The sequence below is a fragment of the Salmo trutta genome, chromosome 28 (assembly GCF_901001165.1).
Source record: "Salmo trutta chromosome 28, fSalTru1.1, whole genome shotgun sequence".
In the NCBI taxonomy this organism is placed as follows: domain Eukaryota; kingdom Metazoa; phylum Chordata; class Actinopteri; order Salmoniformes; family Salmonidae; genus Salmo; species Salmo trutta.
The window spans coordinates 32,570,579-32,592,360 of record NC_042984.1 but is presented as its reverse complement, the minus strand read 5'-3'; the positions used below and the strand labels follow the sequence as shown (position 1 = coordinate 32,592,360).

The following is a 21,782-nucleotide window of genomic DNA, read 5'->3' as shown; positions in this document are numbered from 1 at the left end:
CTACCGCAGGGTGGCTGGCAGGCTGGCCGAAAAAGAACCCTCCACTCTCGACTTCCTGCTGAGCCTCATTCCCCCGAGTCACAGGAAACTCATGGCACAAGTAAGACCAAATACATGACAACTATTTAACTAGTTACAAGACGAAACATGTAAGGACAAACAATAAGGACAACAACAATAAGGACAACTAACACCTATCTACCAATCAGATTGCTTGGTCTGAACTAACCGTTTTATAATCACTTTTTTCATCTCACGCAAGACTAAGTTATCAACTCTTATTACAAGACAAAGTAATCAACTCTTATTACAAGACAAAACAATAAACTCTTATCACAAGACAAAGTAATCAACTCTTATTACAAGATAAAACAATAAACTCTTCTTACATGACAAAACAATAAACTCTTATTACAAGACAAAGTAATCAACTCTTTTTACAAGACATAGTAATAAACTCTTATTGCAAGACAAAGCAATCAACTCTTACTACAAGAAAACACAATTAACTCTTATTACGAGACAAAACAGTCAACTGCCATCATAATACGTACTAACACATCTGTTTGTGTTACTGTAGGCAGCAGCCCAGGAAGCAGGGAGTGCCCTTGCTCTCCTGACCGTGGCTGTGCGAGCGGCGGGCGAGCTCCAACCACAGTACCTGTGCCAACGGGCCTCTTGCTTCACCCAGCTTGAATTGCATGAACAGGCCATGGCTGACCTGGATTGGGTCATCCAGAGCCATGGGGGCCCCTTCGACCCTGCTTGCCGAGCCCCAGGGGAGCTGCACATCTGGGCCGAGGACCTGTGCTAGCGAGGCCGCAGCCTGGTGTTGTGCTCCTGTGAGGGGCCTGCCCCCGATGACTTCACCCGGGCCCTGGCGCTCCATCGAGGCAAGGCCCTGCAGTGTGTGGAGGCCAGGCTTGTGACTTTCAATGTGGCCCCGTCATAGGATGCCACCTTTCCAACAAGTCAGTTCTTCAAATTTCTGCCCTGCTAGAGCTGCCCCGGTCAACTGTAAGTGCTGTTATTGTGAATTTCGAAACGTCTAGGTGCAACAACGGCTCAGCCGCGAAGTGGTAGACCACACAAGCTCACAGAATGTGACCACCAACCACCAAGTGTTGAAGCGTGTCTTCAGTTGCAACATTCACAACCGAGTTCCAAACTGCCTCTGGAAGCAAAGTCAGCTCAATGCCAAGCGTCGGAGGGAGTGCTCCAAAGCTCGCCGCTATTGGACTCTGGAGCAATGGAAACGCTTTCTCTGAAGTAATGAATCATGCTTCACCATCTGACAGTCCGACGGACGAATCTGGGTTTGGCGGATGTCAGGAGAACGCTACCTGCCCCAATCCATAGTGCCAACTCTAAAGTTTGGTGGAGGAGGAATAATGGTCTGGGGTTGTTTTTCATGATTCAGGCTAGGCCCCTTAGTTCCAGTGAAGGGAAATCTTAACGTTACAACATACAAAGACATTCTAGACGATTCTGTGCTTCAAACTTTGTGGGAACAGTTTGGGGAAGTTCCTATCCTTTTTCAGCATGACAATGCCCCCATTCACAAAGCGAGGTCCATGCAGAAATGGTTTGTCAATATCGGTGTGGAAGAACTTGACTGGCCTGCACAGAACCCTGACCTCAAACCCACCAAACAGGCCTAATTGCCCAACATCAGTGCCGACCTCACTAATGCTCTTGTGGCTGAATGGAAGCAAGTCCCCGCAACAATGTTCCAGCATGTAGTGGAAAGCCATCCCAGAACAGTGGAGGCTGTTATAGCAGCAAAGGGGGGGGACCAACTCCATATTAATGCCCATGATTATGTAGTGTATCTTATTCAAAGATAGGCCTAATAGAATAACTTGTGTTTCCTTTGGGTAGTATTTTGTAGCCATTACTATTTGTAGACATGGAAAAGTAATGGAATAAATGTGTAATATGTGACTATTCTGTTACTTATATTGTTCCTGGATTTTAATAAAACATTATGTGGAAACAATGGGTATCCCTTGGTGCTTACAAAGAACAATACTTCAACACAATATTGATACCTGGTACCATATATTGCCATGTGGTGCTTGTTTGAAAAAATGCCAAAGGAACAAACAAGTAGCATAAATTATTGCTGTGTAATTACATTTAGCTATTTTACTACAGAACTAGTAAGATGGTAAACTATTTTCAAAAGATGCAACTACACACACTTTTTGTTTTATTTCAATTCATTTTTATTTATTTTTGAATTCCTGTGTAATATACCAAATCACTTCTACAGCAGTATTTTTATTTTTACATTCAATTTGTTACATTCAAGTTGAATAGTAATTCTATTTCATATTTTCAGCTTCAATGACATATCAGTGAGACAACTCATGATTGCGGTCTTTCACTACTACGGGTGACCAAAGCACAAGACAATTGATACAGAAATCTATCCAAAATATCACCTTGAGATTAAATAGTTATTTTAGAAAGTGCCCATGTGCAGGTTTTACGTTTTAAGTCACTATGTGAAAGGGGCACACATTTTAGTTCACGGAATTATGCATGTAATCTTAAATATTTTGGGGATAGCAAGTTACTTTAGAAACAATTAACACAGAAAATAAATAGCGAATGAGATAAGATTAAAATGTGTAGTCTACATAATATGTACGTACGTTGTTTGAATGAAACCTGGTATGAAATAAGAGCAATGATGTGATGATAATGATGTATAATGAATGGAGTTTTGTACTATGCGGACACAGTGATGTATTGAGGCTCCATGTTGCCAAAGTAGGATTTCTCCCACTCACTCATCAGGTCAAAGTGCAGTGGGCGGTCACAGAAGGTGCAGGAGACAGTCGCCGGCCCGTTCAGAAGGAGCCCCGTTTCTTGCCACACCTCCACGAGCCTCTCTGTCAATCAAAGTGAGAAACGTGAGTCAATCAATCTCTGTCAATCAAACACAAAGAAACGTGAGTCATGGCTAACACAGCTAGTAGTATTGGCTGTAGTATCTTATTTTAAGTCTATTCAGAGGTCATTCAGGGATCACATTTGTATGAATACACTGAATAAACTGAGGAAGGATACTATTGGTCGTTTTCTTTCTCCGTACCCCCTGATGTGTCGAATATGACCATTGACCATTAATGGGTTGAACACCACTGGACGTATTCACAAAGAGTCTCAGAGCTGATTTAGGATCAGTTTTGCCTTTTAGATCATAATGAATATGATTATACAGACAGGGGGGACCTGATCCTAGATCAACACTCCTACTCTGAGATGCTTGAACACAGGCCAGTTCTACGGGAAACCCTGTCAGAGCAGTAGCAGCAGGTGGCTTGGTCACTCACCCACAAAGTACTCCATCATTGCAGGGTTGTGGTGAGGGGAGGGAGCCAGACGCAGCAGCTCTTCACCTCGGGCTACGGTCGGGTAATTGATGGCCTGGACGTAGATGTTGTGTCGCTCCAGCAAGATGTCACACACCTTGGAGTTGAGCTCCGCGTTACCAACCTGAGAGATGACAATGCATGCACACACACACAAATACAGTCTATCATCTCGATAATGAACTTAGTGTGCTGTGCTCAAACAGGTTCAAAGTACATCCTTGCATCACTGTCATGTACAGAATGATCCGCCTGGGTGCCAGTCTGTTTCTGCTCTCTTGCCAACTCCTTATGGAATATAATAAGGGTTTGTAAGAGAGCATACAGTAAACAGACTGGCACTCAGGCTACAGAGGTAGTTTGAGTGGTCAAATATTTTGATAATAGATTACATGTTGTTTCTGGGGTAGGTATACCAGTAAGTCTTATACCTGTGGAATAACAAAGCTGGTATAATACAGTACCTCTTGCACACAGTAGTAATGACTAGGGCCTTTTTCTCCACTACCTGGCCTACTATGACATCTTCGACCTACAACTATACTCAAGGTGTCACTGCAGGCTTTTTCAGGCACTTCCACAACCTTCCTACTCATTAGATAATTAACACATCAGATAATTAACTCAGATAATTAATCTCTAGAAATGTTATATCCCTTTAGTCATGGAAATGACCCAGTTAAATGAGAGGTGCACAGACAATCCACATGCTTAGAAGCTTAATTTGTGGCAACTAGATCATTATTTGAGATGATTCAACTATCAAGATGTGATGATTTAAAACATTTATTTTAACAGGTGTCAAGAGAAGGAACTATCTATGCCTTGGTGCAGGAGGACAAAACTACCAGAGAAACAAGAAGCTGAGAAAAAGGCAGGGCCCTAGTAATGACACAGTAACTCTCATAACTGGAGTGACATAGCGAGGGTATCCACTGCCCTTAATGCTGTATTAGTAATAGAACATGTACTACAGTACCCATAATTCTCTGCTCAACATATCCAATCGTCTTCGTCCTGTCTCCTTATCAACACAAATGATGTAGTAGCAGTGTAAATCTCTTACAGTACCTTTATTGGGATGATGTGGCTGGGGCAGTTAACCACAGGCAGTCCTTTCTCCAGGAGCAGCTGTCTCATGTGTTTGACATTCCTCTGGTGGGCCCTGCGCAGCGCCTGGCCCTCGGAGCTCATCAGGACTCTCACAGACTCCAGGGCCCCAGCCAGCACCATGGGGGGCAGCGAAGTAGTGAAGATGAAACCTGCAGCGAAGGAGCGCACCGTGTCCACCAGGGAAGCACTACTGGCAATGTAGCCCCCCACGCAGCCAAAGGCTTTACCTGCAGCAATGGCGAAGAAGAAGAAGTAACAGAAAAAGAAGAAACAGAAGAAACAGAAGAAGAATAAATCATTATCAAATGGAATGATTTGTATACAGTGCCAGTCATAAGTTTGGACACACCTACTCATTCAAGTGTTTTTCTTTATTTTGACTATTTTCTACATTGTAGAATAATAGGGAATACATCAAAACTATGAAATAACACATATGGAATCATGTAGTAACCAAAAAGTGTTAAACAAATCAAAATATATTTTATATTTGAGATTCTTCAAAGTAGCCACCCTTTGCCTTGATGACAGCTTTGCACATTCTTGGCGTTCTCTCAACCAGCTTCATGAGGTAGTCACCTGGAATGCATTTCAATTAACAGGTATGCCATGTTGAAAGTTCATTATTCTACACTGGAGAAAATAGTAAAAATAAAGAAAAACCCTGGAATGAGTAAGTGTGTCCACACTTTTCACTGGTACTGTATATACAATAAAAGGCATTTACAATATCTATATCTTATAGATATATTATAACAAACACACTTCAAATCACAATGAACCATTATGCTTATTGGAGTTAGTGTACACTATTACTGGATTTTGGGAGCGATGGAGTATTCCTAGTTCAAATAGTGTTGATCAAGTTTGAATGTGACCCCAATGTGACCTAGCTAGATTGACAACCACATACTCTGAAATAAGTAGGCCTAAGACTAGATTTACTTAATACCACCTTGTCATCTAAGGTTGCCTTTATAAGCGCTGATCTGAAGTAATATCGAGTTCTAACTTCAAATGGTGAAGGTTAGGATTGAGAGAAGGTAAGCTGACCTTAGATCTGTGCATAAGATTCAACTTTTCACAGAAACTGCTCCTAGAGAGACTTATCAGTATGGCCAGACTGGGTGTGTGGGAGCACTTCCACAGCTGATATGTATATCCCCTGGTCTGCAGCCTCTGCCGTTCCCTCCGTTAGCCAACACCAGAGCATGATGAAAGTTGTTACTGCGATGTCAGCGATATAAATGTCAGTTTGTACCTGATGACAGCAGGTAGCCTAGTGGTTACAGTGTTGGGCCAGTAACTGAAAGGTTGCTGGATCAAATCTTTGAGCTGACAATGAAAAAATCTGTTATTTATTGGCATTAATTGGTTAAATGGGACCTCTTCCAGGGGAGACTCACCTGGCTCAATCAAATCTATCTCTGCTGTGAGGGGCATTTCCCTAGCTCTGAGACAAGCTAAGACAGACAGAGACTACATGGTTATAGCCATGATGGAACCTGCTTCAAGTGTGTATAATTCAATTAATTCATAAACACATATTACTACTTCAGTTTGTGGTAGCAAATCCAGGATTTTTTAGATCCTTGAAATAAAACAAATGAAATAAGTGGGAATCAACTGGTGTCCCTCGTTGGCCTAGTCAAGAACTGTCCTTGTTACAGTAGACACATCTGTTTATTTTATTTATTTTTATTTTATTTAACCAGGTGATTCCCATTGATATATTAATCTCTTTTTTAGGTGAGCCATGGGCAAGAGGAAGCACCAATAGTACAGAATAAAATGCAATACAACATGGTACAAAATACACTTATAAAAACAACAACAAATCCATAAAACATAGACACTCTTATCAAACCTGTTTATTTCTTACCCAAGGTTCCAGAGACAATGTCAATCTTGTGCATGATGTTGTCTCTCTCTCCCACACCGGCCCCATGGGCTCCATACAGGCCCACAGCATGGACCTCATCAACAAACGTCAAGGCCCCATAGCGATGGGCCACATCACATAGCTCCTCCAGGGGACATATAGCACCTGAGAGCGAGTGAGATGAAATAGGATGTACCACCTTTTACTGTAAATAACTGAGAGACCGTGGATATTATTACTGAGGCACTAAGCAATACAGAATTATGAAATGTGTAGCACTCAAAATCAACACTGACTGGGATATTATATTTTTAGAACTTAATATATTAATATGAGAGGACGTAACATAAAATATTAGCAACAAGTAAATAATACTGCGTGCTTATCTCATGTTAAACTACCACAAACCCCTAGCAAAATATATATTATGAAAGACAACCAAAGATAAACTAACATGCAACATGACTGTGTAGCCCATTTCGTGACACTTACCATCCATGGAGTGCACGGTCTCAAATGCCACAATTTTGGGTGTCTTGGGGTCGGAGCCACTCAGCAGTTCCTCCAGGTGTTGGCTGTCATTATGGCGGAAGATGAAGCGCTTGGCGCCGCTGTTCCTTATGCCCTGGATCATTGAAGCGTGGTTCCCCATGTCAGAGTAGATCTCACAGCCTGTATTTCAAAGCAGAGAGCCCACAAGGCAGAATGAGCTTCTAACTCTATGTCTACCAGAAATTATAGAGTGTGTACATTATAGTACAAATAATGTATTTTGGAATATAGATTGGTGCCACTAATGTGACCACATTGCCCTTGAACGCAATGCTGAAGTTCTGATTAGAATGAAATGCTATAAGTATTGACTATTCTTCTCATTGCTACCTCTCATCTAGCCTGGTCCCAGATCTGTTTTGCTATATTTAAATTTTTTTAGCCCTTTTTCTCCCCAATTTCATGGTACCCAATTGGTTGTCTTGTCTCATCGCTGCAACTCTGTGCGACTCGGGAGAGGCGAAGGTCGAGAGCCATGCGTCCTCCAAAACACAACCCAACCAAGCCACACTGCTTCTTGACACAGCACACATCCAACCCAGAAGCCAGCCACACCAATGTGTCAGAGGAGACACCATACACCTAGCGACCTGGTCAGTGTGCACTGCGCCCAGCCCACCACAGGTGTCGCTAGTGTGCGATGAGACAAGGATATCCCTGCCGGCCAAACCCTCCCTAACCCGGACGATGCTGGGCCCCATGAGCCTCCCGGTCACGGCCGGCTGCGGCAGAGCCTGGACTCGAACCCAGAATCTCTGGTGGCACAGCTAGCACTGCGATGCAGTGCCTTAGAACACTGCGCCACCCAGGAGGCCTCTGTTTTGCTATCTTGTCAACTCCTATGGTCATTGTCACAAGTTAGCAAGATAGCACAAACAGATCCTGGATCATGCTACCTCTCATCCTCTGTCAATGTTTGACTTTCAGCTTAGAGACCCGGGAGGGCCCTGGGTTTAGACTAACCTGGCAGCATTTTGGCCAGGGTGAAGAGGGTGGAGTCGTTGGCCACGAAGCAGGATGAGAATACCAAAGCTCCGTCTTTCTGGTGGAGCTGGGACAGTTCTTTCTCCAGCAGCACATGGAAGTTACTGGTGCCAGAGATGTTCCTGGTACCTCCTGCACCTGCGCCATGCCTACTCAGGGCATCCCTGAGATAATACAAGAAGAATCACAGTCAAATATCACATCTTACAATAACCTCAGCTCCAACACATCAAAGAAGGTATGTTTTTCTTCCCCATAACAATTATAAAAACAAATTGGTTTTAATAGTATAAATATAACAAATACCAAATAGCAGCTGGTACAATTATCATCAGAAAATGTAGTTAATATGTAGTTAGCATTATAACTTGGTGACAAATAGCAGCTGATACAATTTCATAATACATTTATATTTTATAGTTTTTTAGATAAACTAGTACAATTATTATTTTTATCGCCACCCCCCACCTTCTTTATATGAAACAAGGATACTTGCTGGGTCTCAGGCTGCACAAACACCTTTTAAAAGCTTTTTTCAATAAAGGACAGTAAAGGAGACCATACTTTTAGGAATGTCGGACCACGATTCTGTAAGTCCATTGTCATTTTATCTAACTGCAAAAAATCTGCAACTTGTTTTAACGACAATTGAAAAGTGGGTGGGTTTTAATTTTTCCCACACACAATAATACATTTCTTTGCAAAGTATGAAATAGCTATCAACAACCTTGTCTTGTCTGAGTCAAGCTTAATATTCGGCATGTGATTAAGGAGGTAAAGTGTTTGAGATTTTACCAATATCTAAAATAATCTGAGTGCCTGTATGAATAGAGCACCAGAAATCCATTAGCTTATTGCATTGCCAAATTATTTTGGTGCAAAAAGGTTCCTTTTCTGGTCTGAGGTGTCTGGGAACATATGATTTAGTTTAATAGGAGTAAAATAAAACATGAAAAATACTTTTGGTTTGTTTCCTTAATATTCAAACTAGTAAATGGGTAGTGTATCTTATCACAGATCTCAAGCAATACCTCCTCATCAAATTCCATACCTAAATCGTTTTCCCACATCCTTTGAAGAGGGATAAAGGCGGATTCCCATTGTCTTGACAATGTACACTACATCTTAGAAATGATTCCTTTGATAGATATAGATGTGGTTATTCATTCTTCAACTTCTTACAACTGAGATCTCAGCTCTCCTTCTTTAATAATCATAAGGAAAACATTTTGGATTTGAAGACATCTAAAATAATCTGTACCAGGGATGTTGTATTCATTACGGATTTCGATAAATTACTTCATTGTATTCTAGCCACAATGGAACAGGTCAGCAAAACTCATAAGACCCAGCAAGCATCGCATATAGAGGTCGACCTTTGATATCACATTAGGCAGGTCAGGATTACAAGAGATAGACGCAAGTATAGAATACGTGTTTGAAATACCTAAGTACTTTGTACAGTCTGCTCATGCCATTCATGTGTTGTACATAGTAAAGGTCTTCTTGTTATCACAAATATGCTGGACCCGATTCACAAACATAAGATTCTTTAGAGGTAAAAGGTGGCTAAATTGAGCTTCAATCTGAACCCATAGTGTCTGTCCAAAGTCCAAGACATCAAATTGCGAGTTTGGGCTGACCAATAATAAAACCTTGATACAATTATTTTTTAAATAATAATAAAAAAAGAATAAGGTAAATAACAGGTCAACATTTGAAATAAATTATTACATCTGGAAAGACAATTTAGCTTGATTATGTTTATCCTTCCAATCATAGTTACTGGGAGACTGGACCAACAAATCAGGTCTTCATTCATTTAGATCATTCTTTAGAACAAATATTTGAATCCATTTGGTTTCCAAGAAAAGGGACAGATCAAACTCAACTCATCTGCTAGCTGGCTATTTAGCAAACAGGCATTAGAATTGATAAGATTAGCCTTGTAGATAAGCCAAATTAGGCATTAGTATCAACGATATGTGGAATGGAGTTCACTGGATTGACAACATACAATACAATATAATCTGCATATAAAGATAGCTTATGTTCCTGATCTGCAATAAGGGGACCTATGGTACTCTCATTAGAACATCTGGACTCTGCCAGCAGTTCTACGGCCATCGTGAAAAGAAGGGGAGACAGAGGACAGCCTCACCGGGTCCCTCTACTCAGGGGAAATTCTTGTGACCTTAAACCATTGGTGGACACCATAGCTCTGAAAATTGTATAAATCACTTTGACCCATTTGATGAAATTAGCACCCATATGACATTTTTGCAAAACAGAGAATAGGAAATTCCATTCAACTCTGTTGAACGCCTTCTCAGCATCTAATGACAACAATATAGAAGGAGTCTTATGCTCATTTAAATGGTTGATAACATCAAACAACCCATCTAACATTGTCCGATGAATACCAGTTTTTAATAAATCCCATTTGATCAGGGTAAGCGAGGGTAATAGAGCCTCTAATCCTCTGGCTATCAATTTAGTTATCACTTCGTAATCAAAATTCAACAAACTTATCGGTCTGAAAGAAGAGCATTCTAATGAGCCCTTCCCACTTTTAAGCAAGACACTGACAGAAGCTACTGGTATATTCATAGAATAAGGCAAAATTCCCTTAACACAAAAGTAATCTATCATGTAAATATAGGACATAGTTCTGGCCAGAACTGCTTGTAAAATTCACCAGGGAAGCCGTCTGGGCCTGGGAATTTATTATTAGGCATAGATTTAATTGCTGCAAACACTTCCTCAAGGGTAAAAGGATAATTGAGAAACAGAAGCACTGGTTAGGATAGTTTTGGGAGAGAACTGCTGCCTAAATATGATTGTAATTCATGAGGTGAATAGTTGGATTGCAAAAATTGGGTCATAGGTGACTGAGTTATTCTGTAAACTAATAGCGTTAATCTTGCGTTCGGATTTTTCCTTTTTCAATTGATAGGCAAGGAGCTTGGTTTATTACCATACTCGTAATGTTTTTGTCTAATGCAGAACATTTTGTCATTAATACAGCGAGTTTGTTCAATATTTAGTTTAGCCCTTGCTACGGTCAACTGCTTTGAACTTTATAATACAGTACTTGAACTTTCTTGAACATTGAACTGGTTGGTTTCTAGACTAAGCTTTTCTTCTGGGGGTAGCGTAAGAATATGCAGTATGATGAGCCATTCATGTAAGCAGAATATCTAATTGAATATCTAAGGAATTGATTCGGTTCAATTTAGTCTTTGGTCTTTTTGTGCTACATCATGGGCTCAATCTCTATTTGTCTTTCTGTGATTCCTTGCATCCTATCTCCTCGCCTCCTTCTCAACCATATTGGAAGAGAAGGTCCAAACTCCCTCCCCTTCTCCAATGCGCTTTGAGGAGAGAGGATGTGAGAGGATCAAGGAAAGAGGAATTGAGAAAGAATCTTGATGTCTGGCTTACTGAATTCCGTTGAGGACCCGGGGGTGGCTACCCATGCCCAGGTAGTCGTTACTGCACCAGACAGACACCTGGGAGCCTTCCCGCCCGGCCATGGAGTAGTCTTCGGCAAAGGGAAAGACGTCAGCGCGCCGATTCACTGTCTTAAAGATGCGGTAGGTGTGGTCGTTCTTCTTCTCAGAGATCTTCCTGTCGAAGAAGCCATCGTAGTCGAAACTGGGGCCCACTGTAGGGGTTAAAAGTATAATAGTGTCAGCAAATTATTTTGTGAAAGACTTAAAATTATTCAAAAGACATTCATATAGTTTCTCAAGTTACATGTGATTCTAGATCCAATAACTTGTTTAATATGATGAAGAATGAATCATCATTTATCCATTGAATGAAAAGAAAATTGGGTCCCACTTTACATACCAGTAGTGATACCTGAATGTGGCAAATTCTTATTTACATTGACGGCCTACCCCAGCCAAACCCGGACGACACTGGGACAATTGTACACCGCCCTATGGGACTCCCAATCACAGCCAGATGTGATACAGCCTGGATTCAAACCAGGGACTGTAGTGACACCTCTTGCACTGCAATGCAGTGCCTTAGACTGCTGCGCCACTCGGGAGCCCATTTACAAATCAACTCAAATTGCTTGCATTTGAAACTCATTTCGCTGTGCATAATTATTGCATGAGATTACGCGCTTGTAAGTAGGCCTATACTTGGTAATCTGTTCCCTTTAAAAGCTGTGCAAACAGATAAGTTGTATGTAATACAACTTGTGTAAATGTATTTACACAGTACCTGCCAATGCAATAATCATTAAACTGGTATCAAATTACCACTTAATATAAAGTGTGACTGAAAACAGTTCCGAGTTATATACTGTATTATGTCAATATAATTTCTTGTAGAACTACAGTGTAACTTATCCTCTGATTGAGTCAATGCAAATTAGTCACACTGGTCTTATGAACTGATTCACCTATATTGTCCTTCAGGAGGTGGGACACTCTGGGGGTTTGGACCTTCAGCATGATGGAGTCCTCGAGTTCCTTCAAAAGAGAACTTTTCATACCTGTGACAGAGAGCAGGGGTATAACAGTATGTACTATACTGTAAAGTATTTCTCATTTATGCTATGTTCGTCCATTTTTACCCCAGTTTGTTTCTTTGTCTTCAGTGATGCTGGTTTTAATAGAATTTTGGGGCAAGTGTACAATTTTTCACTGTGTTTAGAACTTGGACTTGTTGTTTGTGTCTACCAAAGTGTGTCCGCTGTGTTTGCTAAACTCCTAGGTATAACATTAGATGGTCAATTATCATGGTCAAGTCATATTGACAAAGTTATTGTGAAGATGGGGAAGGGTATGTCTGTTATAAAAATATCAGATTTTTTTGACACAAAAATCTACTGTACTAGTTGTTCAGGATCTGGTCTTGTCCCATCTTGATTACTGTCTGGTAATAGGGTCAAGTGCAGCATAGAAATATCTAGCAAAGCTGCAGCTGGCTCAAAACAGAGCAGCACACCTTGCCTTGCCCTTAACTGCACACACAGAACTAACATCAACAACATGCATGCCAGTCTTTCCTGTTTGAGGGTTGATGAGAGATTTTTATGTTTTTATTTAACCTTTATTTATCTAGGCAAGTCAGTTAAGAACAAATTATTCTTTACAATGACGGCCTACAGATGAAGTGAGACAGGTTTAGACCAGGTTAGATGAGGTGAGACAGGTTTAGACCAGGTTAGCTGAGGTAAGACAGGTTTAGACCAGGTTAGATGAGGTGAGACAGGTTTAGACCAGGTTAGATGAAGTGAGACAAATTTAGACCAGGTTAGATGAGGTGAGACAGGTTTAAACCAGGTCAGATCAGTTGAGACAGGTTTAGACCAGGATAGATGAGGTAAGACAGGTTTAGACAGGTTTAGACCAGGTTAGATGAGGTGAGACAGGTTTAGAACAGGGTAGGTGAGGTGAGACAGGTTTAGACAGGTTTAGACCTGGTTAGATGAGGTGAGACAGGTTTAGACCAGGTTAGGTGAGGTGAGACAGGTTTAGACCAGGTTAGGTGAGACAGGTTTAGACCAGGTTAGGTGAGGTGAGACAGGTTTAGACCAGGTTCGATGAGGTGAGATAGATTTAGACCAGGTTAGGTGAGACAGGTTTAGACCAGGTTAGGTGAGGTAAGACAGGTTTAGACCAGGTTAGGTGAGACAGGTTTAGACCAGGTTAGATGTGGTGAGACAAGAGGTAAGACGGGCCTTGACTATGGAAATATACTTTTTTGAGACACAACCTTTTACTTTCAACGGAACTCTTGAAGTATTAATCTGAGTTAAGTGCTTTAAATTAACTTCTTTAAAAAACATATCATGGAACGGCAGAGACTGTGAGGGGACACACACACGCACACACAGACACACACTATTTTATTTAGTTGTTGTATTGTTTGTATTCTTTTTTAGTTGTATTGTTTGTATATCATTGTATTTTAATTGTGTGTGTCTGCCCTTGTCTATCAGTGTATCAGTGTTTTGTTATTTGTCATGTTCTGTGTTTTTTGTGGACCCAATGAAGAGTAGCTGCAGCTTCTGCAAAAGCCAATGGGGATCCAAATAAACAAATAAACTACTATTGTGTTGTCTTTACCTGGGTTAGACTCCGTCGGGACGTCCTCCTGAACCTCAGGGCTCGCTCTTACCATGCCAATCTGATTGGAGACAAAGGGACATCCCTTGGACATGGAGACAGCCACCTGGGTTGCTGATTGGGCAAAATGACGCTTTGAGTCCACACTCAGGGGTAGGATGCCTGCTGACTGGGTAGAATGGATGGTTGTCTTCCTCTCCTTGGGGATTGAGGCACAAACAGTGATCTGGCGGGCGATCATGGGGCATCGGTCGGCCATAGAGAGGAGGGCAGCCCCAGTTTTCAGCAAAACAGGCTTGGGGGCCGACTTCAGGAAGGGGCAGCGGTGAAGAAAAGCGGCCATGGCTCTTGAAGCAGTTTTGACTCTGGATCAACACATGAGACATAGGACATAAGACCTTTAAAACATACAATTCTGACACTTTGTTATAGATGTAGTATCTATGCTAAATGCTATTTACACTAGTTTAGGCCTACAGTACTTTTAAACAGGCTTAGGCAAGTTTAAGGTCACTGTAGGCTAATGTACAATAGTCCTGAAGTAGCCTATGTAATGCTATTGCCACCATCTTCCAGAATTTTTCATATCCTTACATTTTAAAAGGGGAAATTAAAACGAAATATAGGACTATGCCTACTATGTTCAAGAGAGAAGGGAACAAACTTTGAATCGAACTTTCAGCAATATAAGGTTTTAGTGATTTGAAATTGTTTCAGAAATGTGTGAACAGTGTGGCCCATTATTTACGTTTGAAGAAAATAAAGAGAGTTGATGGAATAGGTGTGCCTGCGGGCGCGGCTTATCTTGTCTGTGCAGGCGCGCGCTTTTCACGCTCTGCAAGGTGCTGAAGCAAGATTCCGACAAAAAGACGTCATTGCGCTGGGACTGTGGACGATTGTTAGTGAGCGTCAGGGTATTTAAAAATCTAATCTTATGAGACGACGTGGAAGTCTTAGTTTTTGATGACAAAACACAGACATATTTGGCCTATAATATTTCTGTCACCGTGACAAAACTAGTTTATAAATCCTAATTAATAAAAAGTCCAAGCCAGCCATTTCAGATTATAGTAATAATAACAATAATAATAAAGGTTTCCGCACTCATTGTTTTAATGGTTGTTTTGTTTGGAACTAACTCATCCTTAGCGTTAACGAGCATTTCATGTAAAGAATATAGGACCCCCTATGGCTACTCAGCTGGTCTGCGGTTAGGGGATAAGAAGACAATTCTCAGGATCTGTTGTTTATTCTTGTGATATGAGGTTATCTGACCTCCAAGTTAGTCTATCTAGATCCACAGCAGCTGAGCATTATGAGGCCATTATTCGGTCAAACGTCCCAGGGAACTAAACCATTAACCCTAATGCTTGAGGAGTAACGACCAAACACAGTTTACATTTATTCACATTCAAGTGACACACTATGTGCATTCCTGTAGTCCATCTATGGTTTTAGGGTTATCTTCTTTATGTATTTTTTTTATAGCTTTCTTTATATCTTTGTTGTTGTTGTTGTTTTTTTAGCACTTAGAGATGATAAAATGAGAAGCACGACATAAAATGTATTTGGCTGTTATATATTATTTAGGTAACAGTCAAAACTCTTATGTTAACATTCCTGAACTTGACATGTAGGCTAGCTGTCAACGACCATATAGACATACAGCATGTCTACTTATGGGTTCCTTTAGCCTATAACTGTAGAATTGCCTAATTTGAAGTATCATACGCAATAATATTATGCTAGCTAAATTGCATAGGGACAAACAAATAGAATAATTCTGAACATCTTACCTGTTGACCTGCACTGAGGACGAACTTCAAAACAGCAATAGACAGAGATGCATCTGTCGTCAAAAGTTAGGGCAGTGACGTTGTCAGCATTATGCAATATTCTTCGAAAATTATTCTTGTTCACACCCATACGTTATCACGTAGGGGGGCAGGCTGGGGACTGGGAGTAACCAAGTTGTAAAAAGACATGATGCACTTGAGGATAGGCTAGCCCAAATGCTTTTTGTCTAATTGCTGCGGTTTGTGATGTAATTAATAAAAGTGTAATTACTGTTAAATATAGGCATACAAAAACAAACACTTCTGTGCAATGTATATTTAACCTTAATATACTGTATGAATAATATACAGCTTCAGACCAGCCCATAGTGGTTTCCGAATGTCACATTTGTGTTGAACATTTTGTCATATCAACGAGACAAAGTGCTCATTATTTTTCATCTCTCTCTCTCTATCACTCACACACATCATTATCATATAATTAAATAGAACACTTTTATATAATTATATAGATATGGTTATATAATGTATCTCTACGATCATCATAACCTGCTTAATTTGTCCTCCTTTTCAATTGCAGTTTATTCAAAAGCTCTCGTTAATTAGACAGGTTGGTCTTAAAAACTGTAAGCTACACAAGAGCTCGCCGGCAGATGGTGCGTTCCACATATATTTTCATCTATAGCAATTCGCTCGTGACAGTGGAAAGGCGGGGCCGGAGTTTCTTATGTTGTCAAATCAAATTGATGTGCAAACTGGAGAGCAGCCTCCTCGAACAGAAAGCGAGGCGGTAGCCTATCGTCATATGAGCAGCATCAGAGGATAGACCACGGTCATCATAACCAGGACCAAGGACTGTCATTCATTCAGAGTTAATACATTGCATTCAAAAATATTTTCAAAATGCTGGCATGCACAGAAATGATCACCATATGTCTTCAGTCTGCTAAACATGACCACCACAGGAAACAGCAGCAGCTCCAGCAGAAGAACCAAAATCAAGGAATCTCTATCTTTCAAGATGTAAGTAGCCCAGTCTGCATCCAGCGTCAATATATAACAAAAAAAATTGAAGCGTTTTACTGCGTATGACGCATCATTTGACATAATGTGTTATCATGTGGTCATTATGCACTTTGATATTATATGCCAGGCAGCTGTCAAAGCGTTCAAAGATGCTGCAGGTCGACATATAAAAGTAGTCTATTTTAATGTAGGCCTACCTTTAATCTGTTGAACCAACAAAAAAAGACATTAGAAATGATATCAAATAACGCTATAATGATTTTAAATTGCCTTCGTTGCACTCTTGCATGTTATTATTAGATAACAAGGTGAGGGGTGTTTAAAGATCATTAGTTTGTGAAAATCATCTGATGTTATTAACAATACCACGAAATCTCACATCCAATTAACACATCTGGTCGATGTGTTATTTATGACCCATAACAAAAAACGACTTTAGGCTCTGATATGTAAATATATATAGCATATCATTTCGCCTACCGTTGGATCTCACATGGTCATAAGGGTCATGACTTTGGTGGTAGAATGAATGAACGGATGATCAAAGGAATAAATGAATGAATGAATGAATAAATAAAATATTAGCCAATTCACTAATTCAAGATCATCGTTGACATAATGCTTTTTTTCTTTTTTAGTTTTCCTTTTTGTAAAAAAAAATGTATGTGATATGTTTATATTGTAGATCACAGGAAAGAGGAGGACTGTGGAAACCTTGCATGTCTGAAGTGTTTGGATTTTACTGCCATTAACTTGTCCTAGATTGACAATGGTCTGTTGAGGCATCTTGCCCAGACTTTGGCTTGGATTGGTCATGCTTGCTCCAGCAGCATAAAAATGCTCATTATTAATGTTACTAACGATCTAAACGAAAAAGAGTAGCCTGTTCTGATAGGCCTGAATTATTGGTCATGAATAATGTGCATAATAGCCAGCCTACAAGTCCCTTTTCCGCAGTAAAACCAGTTCAATCTCTTTATAGAGTTCATGCTAAGGGGAATGTAGCCTACACTGTTTTGGTTAGTAACAGAAAATTCTTAATAAAATATGATTTCAATAAATTAGGTGATGGAGAGCTTTTGCATACACATTTTGATGATATATTTGCCTTTAGGAAGGCTATTACATAATAAATACACCTATAATAAGTGAAAGGCATGATATTGTAACCAATGGAGGACTTTTGCATGTGCATTTTAATTGTTAGCCTACAGGTAGGCTATTACGTAATAAGCATAAGATGAAGAGAAGATGACACTGTAAGTAACCAATGACCCTCAACAGCGTCACTGTCTTGTTGCCTCAGCCAGATATCCCTCCAATCGGATAGAAAGATGAGCATTTTCCACATTTCATTGAGGCAGGTAATTGGCCAATAACAGGAGCAGTAAGTGCAGTATAAGTGCACATTAAAGGACGAAATGCAATCGACTCCCATTCACTGAATCCACTGTAATGTATGAGACGGCATCTCCAAAAAAGAAGCAACATTTCCTAAAGGCCTTTTCTATGGGTGGGTAGTGGATGTTTATCTATCCTGCAGTACTGTATCCTAATGAGTGCACATTGAGCAGTTCACATGCATAGAACAATCTGTGCTTGACGTCTAACCATATAAACCCGACAGGGTTGCTAATTGAATATTCTCCAGCTAGACGAAGACCAAACCATTTAAAGCACAGTTGGCAGAACTAACAATTCACTTGAATGACACATGCTGTTATTGCTTTATCAACACATGTATTGTTCTCCAGCTAGATTAAGCAGTTGAAGCCGAAAAACCCTCACAGTAATGCAAAAGGCAAAACTGTCTCACCTCATTTTATGTGGTCTGGTCAATTCTGTCACCACCTCAGGTGATGTTTACAACCTGGCTGCCGGTAACGCCAAAGTCTGTTAGAAATGGATTGATCCAGAAAATTTGTGTTGAGTCTACAGTCTGTGTTGAACCAAAGAAGAGATCGGCAACCAGAGATTTAATGCGATGTCCACAAAGGAGAAGCAAGTTCTGAGGGACCCAGAGTCTCGTCTCAGTTTATATCCAGAACAGAAAACAACAATATTTTTTCATGGCAGCAACAGTAAGAGTAAAATAATAAAACCAAGCTCAACAAATAGCCTACAATGGCGTGGCTTTAAGGATATCTTAGGGTTTGTGGATAGTAAGTTCAAAGTGCCTAGTGAAAGTCTTCACACCTCTTTCACAGTTGTCATATTTTGCTGCTTCAACCTTAACACTAGCAAGCTATTTATTGCATAGCATTAGAGTTGCATTTGATAGTTTGTTGAACGTTTGAACATGTAGACTAGAGACAATCTATATGGGACTATCCAATAAATTGGGGCTTAGGGTTCCGCTAATGAGGATAATGACTAATAAAAAGTGAGGTGTGTAAAAAACAGTAAGTATAAATATGTTAAAGATAAATAGTACTGTAGGCTAGGTCTGCATATAAAAGATGTAGCAAAGAGTTGATTCATTTTTCCATGTTTCAAATGATTTTCACTGCACATGGGGATGGGATTGTATACAGACATTTTGGCTACAGTAAAGAGCCTTCTTCAGTGTGTAAGCCTTTGTACTTCCACGTGTAAGCCTTCATGCATCTGTGTATGATCCACTCCCCTATGTGCAATTGGCAGAACAATAGTTCAGTTGAATGACACATGCTGTCATTGCTTCATCAACTACACCCCCCTCCAGTGAATGTGGGAACTCTTTATGCCTGATGCTTACAGTGGTTGCTTTCCCCCTCGTTTAGTTTTCCCTCCGATTTAGCGAGGGAACGACGCTGCACCCTCAGTATGGTGTTGCAGGGAAATGTTCCTACTTATTTATTCTGCCTTCTTCTCAAAGGACTCATTAGAGTTGATTAAGGGCTCTATTCAATCTGGATCGCTGAAGCGTTACAGATTGCGTGATGGAAATGTAAAGGTAATTCTGATTAAGCCGACATGCAGCATTTACCTGAAATGCAGCCTCCACAAACTCTGGGACATTGCATTTAAATTTCAATCACGCTGTAACTCTGAACTTCCGCGATACGGATTGAATAGTTTCCTCTGCCTCTCTGGTTTTATTGGCGGTGATGCACATTGCGCTGAAGGTTTCCAGGTTGGTTCACTACATTTTGCTGAGTAGGCTAGTAAGAGTTTATGATAAACAAGCTTCAAGACATGTTGCACAACACCATTTTTGTTTCGAGCTTAATATTTCCATCTGAAGGACTCATGTTGTGTGAGTGATTAAAACCCTAAATTGGGGTATAATCTGTTGACCTGGATAAGAATCAGCAGGACAGGCTCACAGTTTGTCACCATGTGGAATGTCTGAGGGTCAGTTGGTAGATACCATATCAGCCCCTCATGACATGGACAAAAATGTCCGCAGGAGGTTTCTGAGACCTGCATTGTGAGATGCTTAGACAACCTTTTATAGGACTGTTTAGATGTCCTATAAGATATGCACCAGGGTTGGGGTCAATTCCACTTCAAGTCATGAAGCAAACTGAAATTCTAATTACAATTACAATATTCCTAATTGAAAAGCAATGGAAATTGGATTTGGAATTTCAGTTTACTTCCTGAACGGACTGAATTGAAATTAAACTCAACCCTTATGGCAGGGGTGTCAAACTCATTCCACGGAGGGCTGAGTGTCTGCGGGTTTTTGGTTTTTCCTTTCAATGAAGACCTAGACAACCAGGTGAGGGGAGTTCCTTACTAATTAGTGCTCTTAATTCATCAATCAAGTACAAGGGTGGAGCGAAAACCGCAGACACAGCCCTCCACAGAATGAGTTTGACATATGCCTTATAGGCACCCCAAAATAGCTAGCAGGACATATCAACCATTAGCCTTCAATTCAATGTCTATTCCACGTTGGTTCAAAGTCATTTCATTGAAATGATGTGGAAACAACATTGATTCAACCAGTGTGTGCCCAGTGGGTACCAACCATTAAGCTAGAGTTGAACAATGTTGGGAGTTAAGGAGCTGGTCTTAGGTGTTTTCTGAGACAGTTATTTACTATGGGATGCTCAGTAGATCTCACTTGAATGAAGGTATAATGTTGTTTTAAATGGACACACAGCAGTGCATGTCTTGGCTCCACAGCCGAGTGTGTTTGATAGGTAGCCATTATGAACCTGTGTGCAAAGCTCTCAATACTGCACTCAGCCAACCATTGGACTCTAGATCTTTGAGTGGATTTTGTACTGACTTAAATACACATAGGAGTTTCAATGGCTATAGAGCTGATTTAATTGGACGAAGTGTCACTAACGTAACACTTGATGAAAGGCCTGATTGGACCAGAGTGCTAACACAACATTCGGCCCTCATTTGTGCAAATATTTTCCCTGCAGTGCTTCAGCCTGGTCTCAGATGGAAAAGTATTGTATTTGACAAAATCAGCGCCACTCCATTTAGTATCATATGTTACTTTACATTAGGTTACATTACTTTGGCCGACATAAATCCTGGACACTCAAATTAGTATGATATGTTACGTTTGGTATGACAATAGGTTACTTAATGGCGAAAACAAAAGAAGGGTGGTTGGTCTGGGTGGAGGGGTAAGCGTATAACGCAAATGTCTAGCAACCTAAAGGTTGCAGGTTTGAATCTCATCATGGACAACTTTAGCAACATTGGAAATGCTTTACAAATACTTAGCATGTTAGCTAACCCTTTAACCTAACTCCTAACCCCTAACTTAACGTAACATATCATACTACAACAGTCAAACGTAATATATCATACTAAAGCAGTCAAATGTCATATATCATACTAAATGGGTCAAAGCAAACTGGTGCGATCAAGAGGTAGGATACTATACATCCTACAATTCGTATCATATTGTACGACCGCTATTACATTGGTAGGGCAATGTAATGTAACCAAACGTAAAGTAGCATATAATACTAAATGGAGTGGCACAGATTTTAGTAAA

General features: G+C 40.4%; 2 protein-coding genes across 3 annotated transcripts in view; one reads left to right on the top strand and one right to left on the bottom strand.

Moving 5' to 3' along the window:
• Positions 1-2,270: 2,270 nt before the first annotated feature.
• alas2 (aminolevulinate, delta-, synthase 2) lies at positions 2,271-15,914 on the bottom strand. 2 transcript variants are annotated; one of them, XM_029719665.1, is made up of 10 exons: positions 15,803-15,914; positions 14,007-14,371; positions 12,335-12,427; positions 11,359-11,581; positions 7,894-8,078; positions 6,871-7,050; positions 6,379-6,543; positions 4,455-4,723; positions 3,345-3,507; positions 2,271-2,900 (listed from the first exon to the last, which is right to left on the bottom strand). In XM_029719665.1, the coding sequence occupies exons 2-10, from the start codon at positions 14,347-14,349 to the stop codon at positions 2,737-2,739; spliced, it is 1,785 nt and encodes a 594-aa protein (XP_029575525.1). In that variant the 5' UTR covers positions 14,350-14,371; positions 15,803-15,914; the 3' UTR covers positions 2,271-2,736. The 2 variants fall into 2 exon arrangements, with proteins under 2 accessions (XP_029575525.1, XP_029575526.1); XM_029719666.1 differs by lacking the exon at positions 12,335-12,427.
• Positions 15,915-16,342: 428 nt separating this feature from the next.
• Positions 16,343-21,782, top strand: part of LOC115166041 (N-terminal EF-hand calcium-binding protein 1) — a 41,426-nt gene continuing 35,986 nt past the window's right edge. The window contains exon 1 of the mRNA XM_029719667.1: positions 16,343-16,825. Within this exon, the coding sequence (XP_029575527.1) occupies positions 16,706-16,825 (120 nt within the window). The 5' untranslated portion in view covers positions 16,343-16,705. The remainder of the gene's footprint in view (positions 16,826-21,782) is intronic.